The following is a 6000-nucleotide window of genomic DNA, read 5'->3' on the forward strand; positions in this document are numbered from 1 at the left end:
TTTGACCCCAGTGGCCGGAGAGGGCCTTTCTGTGCAGAGTTTGTATGTTCTCCCCGTGTCTGCGTGGATTTCTTCCCGGTGCTCCGGTTTCCCCCACAGCCCAAAGACATGCAGGTTAGGCTAATTGGTGGCTCTAAATTGACCATAGGTGTGAGTGTGAACTAGTTGTTGTTTGTCTCTGTGTCAGCCCTGCGATGACCTGGTGACTTGTCCAGGGTTTACCCTGCCTCTCACCCATAGTCAGCCAGGATAGGCTCCACATCTGCACAGGATAAGTGGTTATGGATAATGGATGGATGGATGGATTGACTGGTGAAGTTAGTTGGCTAATTGATGTGACTTCTTTTAATTGAAAACACACATGGTATCGACTTAACATTTCAGTATGGTTATCAGACTACAATAAAGTGCTTCATGCCATCACTACAATCCATCCATATCCCAAGCAAAATTAAAAAGCCTATCCAGCAGGCCTTACTCTTTTAACAGACAAGACAACAAACTGTAGTGTGTTTTGACCAGCAGGAGGGGTAATTTCTCATGTTTTAGCCCTCTGCATCTACTAGTGGTTCTGCTTTTTCTCTGCATGAGACAGGTCATCTTTTGGTCCCAAGAAGCTGCTCTGTATATCGAGCAGAAAAATTGAGCTAATCTTTATAAATGGAAACAACGCAAAGTGCCTGAGAGAGCTCCTTAACAGCCATGATGAAGGATTGATCAGTGTGGACAAATGGAATAAAAGAGATGAACATTTGCTGTGTGTGTGTGTTTCATTACTGGGACTGGTCTTGAAAGAGACTTAATTTAGTGTCAAACAAAAAAACCCCAATGTATTTTAATCCTCTTTGATTGATTGAAAGTTTTCTTAAGTCTCTCATAGAAAAAAATTAATATTTATTTATACTTGCTTCTGTAAAATATTGCCCATTTATATTATACAGCAAGGCATGACAAACAAGGAAATAAACATTAAATATTAACGAAACAATGGATAATACATTATCAGTGGTGGAATGAAAAGTGAGGGGAAAAGGGAGAGTAATTTTTTTAGCATGAGAACTGAAATGAATTCTTTAGTGTTTTGGAAAATAATGGAAATAACAGACATATTTGAATATTAGTTTATCATATAAAAAGCTACATATTGTTAAACAGTGGGAAAATTATCCTGGAACTTAGTGTGTGCATATATAAAATATAATCATTTACAAAAATAAAAGTACTGCTGTGTAAATACTGTAATATAAATAGTAGTTCATGAACCTTTCGGAGCTAGTAAATGTTTATTTATTTTTGTTTGATCACTGTTTTGTATGAAAATGCTCTGGAATAAAGATGGGTACTTCACTTAACTTTTACGACATCTACAAAAAGTACGATAAATACCTGCCAATTTAAAAGGCACACCTGTACCCCTGCTTATCCGTTCAGCCAATCATGCAGCTTCGACAGTGGCACAATTATTGGTACCGGATAATATGATTTGAGTATTTGAGAAATCTCTGTCTAGCGGCAGATGGGCTACAAGAGCAGAAAACAACAGGAATCAAAACTGGACAATCAATAAATATGACAAATGTCATAGCTTCAATCTATATTCCAGCTAAACCGTGATCCTTTCTAAGGAATTTGGTTGTTGCAAAAGTGGAGACACACAATGGCCTTTTTCCAAGGTTCTCAGCAAAACTGTTTCAATTGTTAACCTTGAGACTGCTAAGAGACAGCACACACACAAGAAGAACAATGAACAAAAGAACGTTGGCACCGTCATAGCAAAAAAAAAAAAAATCAGTTCATCCTCTCACCATAAACCGTATAAACATGCAGATGATTTTATTGGTGTTTTTGTAAATCAGCCTCACTGATAGTTATTCACATTACTCCTTCCTGCAGGCAATTACAGAATTCCACAAAGCACAGTAATGACATGATTATGAGCTGTCAAAATATTTATACTTCCTAATCGATTATAGACACAAAGTTTACTGGAAATGGATGCAATGAGGTATGCGCTCCATGATGGAAAATATTATATCTTCAGCCTAATTAGACAGAGTAGGTTTTTAAATCAGTATACAATCTGTGTGTGTGTGTGTGTGTGTGTGTGTGTGTGTGTGTGTGTGTGAGACAGAGAAAGAGAGAGAGAGAGAGAGAAAACACCAAGTGGTTTGCTTTGTAGGAATCTTAACTAAGAACTAAGAATGAAGTATGTCTGCATTATTATTTCTCAGTCACTGATTTATTTATGTTATAAGCCTATATACACTGTAAATTTACAGTATTTCTGTTTTATTGATGCACTGATTTCCAGTATATATGTATAAATAGCAGACAATGCAATGCATAGTGGGATATCTAAAATTTTTGGCTTTAGTTTTGGGGTGAGCTTTGAATGATAGTTCTGAAGGTTATGTGTTCAAGTTCCAGCACTGCCAAACTTGCCTTTGAGCAAGTCATTTCTTTACTTAAAAAAAAAGCATAGGACAAGTAAGTGTACATGTTTTATTTGATAGTATTTATCAGTTGCTTGCAATATATATGTTTCTAGTAATAAATTTATATATATATATATATATATATATATATATATATATATATATATATATATATATATATATACAAGCTTTATTTACTAGTAGATTTTATAGTAAGTGTTTTATAGTGTATGTGTCTCAGACAAGCCCTTTGTGGACTGGTGACACTTACAAACATAATGTCTTATTTCTGAGTGTGAGATGAAATATTTCTCAGCTTTACTTGGTGTTAATTGCAGCAATCAGATAGCCTTTAGTGGCAGGTCATTCTGGTCAACCCTGAATGTGTTGTTTCACCCCAGTGGACTTTGGTTGCTTGCTTCTGTAAGAATTACACTCTGCATGGCAAATAATACAGTAATTACTACCAAGAAAACCCAAAGTGTTCCCCAATCTCCATTTTGCCCTTCATTTTTAGTGCTGATGTACTCATTATTAGCCTGCTCAAAGTCCACTGCTGTTCCCCACTCATAGATAGCAAACTGATAGAGGTGCAAGAGATGTGCCTCTGTTCACATCCCTATACAAAACAGTCCACAATCCACAAAAGCAGTGATCCAATCAATCTGGAACATCAGGAGTGTTCATGTGATTAGATAAGAGAGGGCTAATATTTAAGCCTGCCTTATTATTTAGGCTATTAATCACGTGTTCGACAGATTCTTACTGCTCTTGTCTTCTCTTGTATGAGTATTAGGCTGTTGATGAAAGAATAACTCACAGAGGTCTTAGTATAACCCTTGGATCTGTTTGATCTTTTCAATTTCTGGATCTGTGAATGAATTAAGAAATTCTAAAAATGTGTTAAATATTGGATGGACAAGATTTAATATTGTTTAGTTTTTTTATTTGCCAGAAAGCATGCTGTAAACAGAGGTTTGTCATTCTGTTACATGAGTATAGTGATTTGAAAAAACAGTCAAATTGTGCTAAAATAGTTATTTCGCCTACAGAAACTACTTTAATTCACTTTTTCGCAATGTGAAAACATCTTGGTTAAAACAAACAAACAAAAAATAAACAAACGAACGAACGAATGAATTAATGAATGAATGAAATAAACGCACAACAAGCCTCCAATTCGTTTCTTGTCCTCACACACTGCCACGAGAAAATAAATAACTACTTAATAAGTCCTAAATCTGTTGTTTTTAATCACAAATCAGGTTCAGAGTTCTCGAAACAACTCGGTTTAATTAACTCCTTCATTTTAATTCAGTAGAGGAAGCGTTCATGCGCTAAACTCATTGCATGCAATAAATTAAAAAAAGGAAATTTATTTATTTATTTGTGTGTGTGTGTGTGTGTGTGTGTGTGTGTGTGTGTTTGATCGGCTGTGTCACATCGCAATAACATTTCTTCTGATTTGGGACTTTTCATTCAAAGCAAAAAAAAAAACCAACAACAACAGATAATTTCAAAGATTGTTGGACGTTTCAAAAACTCAGATCGCATTTAAGTTGTATTTTTAAACGAACAAACTTCGGCTTTAAAAACCGAATTATTTGTTTTAATTCTATGCATGAAATGAAATTTAATTTCGTAGGCTATTTGTTTTAGTTGTATCTAAAAAACTATTACGCAAGCGAATAATGTAGTGGGAAAGGGAATATTTTGCATAAATCCTACCTCGTTAAAATAATTTAGAATTATTTTAAATAGAAATGAAAAGGACATCTATATTATTATTATTATTATTATTATTATTATTATTATACACTTGCTTTTTTATATCTGAAGGAATTTATTGAAATAATTTTTAAATACGACATTAAATACTACTACTACTACTACTACTACTACCACTAATAATAATAATAATAATAATAATAATAATAATAATAATTATTATTATTATTATTATTATTATAATTCAGACAGAGCTTTAAAAGTTAAAAGCCCGACAACATCTACAAAATCGCCAGTAAATCATTAATTATCTTCTTGTTCAACTTATTTAAAGTAGTGCTTCAGAAAAAGGTTTTTTTTCGATGCAATTTAAAAAATCACCTCTTTTTGAGAGAATTTTCAAAGCTGATTGTTTTAACAGTGTAAAGGATTATTTCGGAAACAGGTTCAGTGTGAATCAGTGTGCATAGGTTACAAAGCCTGTATCTGTATCTTATCACGCATCTTTTTTTTTTATCTATTGCAGTTTTAAGAAGTCAGAACTTCCTTATGTTACACCTGTGGTTATTTTCAAACAGGATAAAAATATCTAATTATTAATAATTTGTCAGATCTATGAAGCTGAAATTTATGTCAGGTTCTTATGTCAGTACTGTAGGCGACATTCGGCCTAAAAGCTCCTGCAATAAAAGTAGCCTTGGTTTATTTCCTGATTATTTTGTACCATGCAGAATGTTGCTCGAGGACACGTTTACATTTAATACAGCAGCATAAATACTGCATTTTCTTATGAAGTCAGTTCTTACCCAGATTTGAGTGTCTCGCGGCGCCGGTCGGTCCTGTAGACTGCAGACTATGAAGCACCGAGCCTTCGAAATGGGACGCGGCCCACGTTCCCCCGACGCTCGGACTCACGTAGGCGGGATAGGGAGCGGGATAGGACGAGCCCAGGCTGCGCGCGCTGTGATAATGGTCCCGTCCGTTCGCTGTGACGTTCAACGGACTCGTGTAAGTGGCGCTTTCCCTGGAGCCCGAGCTCATGGGCGGGCTGGCGGAGAACGTGAAGCGCGGAGACACCGGAGAATGGTGAGCCCCGGTCGTGTTGTACGACGCTACGGGGTCTGAGCCCGGTTGAGCCCAGGCTGAGTGACTCGAGGCCGGGTTGCTCTGTTGGGACGTGGCGCTGTGCGGCTGCAGGTACGGCAGCGCGGGTATCACCGGGGCGACGCGCGCGCTCGGCACGTACACTGGCGACGCAGCGTTGTGCACAAAAGTCGGCTCGTAGGAACCCGGGTTCGTAGCCATGCTTAGACCTTGATACATGTCCGTCGTGGTGCGCTGTAGACGAGGTGGAGGTGATAATCCGCTCACCGGAGCGCAGTGTAGAGCTGCAGACTGATCACCTGTGACTTTCTCTTCCCCGGGACATTTTACTGCGCCGCGGGCTTCAAGAACCTCCACCTGCTCAGGAGGGAGGAAGGAAAGAGGGAGGGAGGGAGGGAGGGAGGGAGAGCGCGAGCGGAGTGGGGATGGAGTGAGAGAACGCTGACTGAGGTGGAGAAAACTCTCTCTCTCTCTCTCTCTCTCTCTCTCTCTCTCTCTCTCTCTCTCTCTCTCTCACTCTGTTTTAACCCCTGGGTTTCTGCAACTTTTACTCATTTCTCCGCCCCATGCAAATTTCTTCTTCCATAATTCTATTTAACCAGCAATCTGTCAATAAAATAAATCTTCATTACTCCATCTGTACTCAGCTCAACTGTACTGAAATTCTAGTTGATGTTTTTCCTTCTTTCTACAGCCAGCATGGCTCTGAAACCTTTCAGTGTCCTTGTGCGTA

General features: G+C 37.8%; 1 protein-coding gene across 1 annotated transcript in view; it reads right to left on the reverse strand.

The window, feature by feature from the left end:
* The window catches only part of gata4 (GATA binding protein 4), a 29416-nt gene extending 23833 nt beyond the window's left edge, over positions 1-5583 (reverse strand). The window contains exon 1 of the mRNA XM_060914070.1: positions 4970-5583. Within this exon, the coding sequence (XP_060770053.1) occupies positions 4970-5486 (517 nt within the window). The 5' untranslated portion in view covers positions 5487-5583. The remainder of the gene's footprint in view (positions 1-4969) is intronic.
* Positions 5584-6000: the final 417 nt, after the last annotated feature.

This window comes from Neoarius graeffei, chromosome 2, assembly GCF_027579695.1.
Source record: "Neoarius graeffei isolate fNeoGra1 chromosome 2, fNeoGra1.pri, whole genome shotgun sequence".
In the NCBI taxonomy this organism is placed as follows: Eukaryota; Metazoa; Chordata; class Actinopteri; order Siluriformes; family Ariidae; genus Neoarius; species Neoarius graeffei.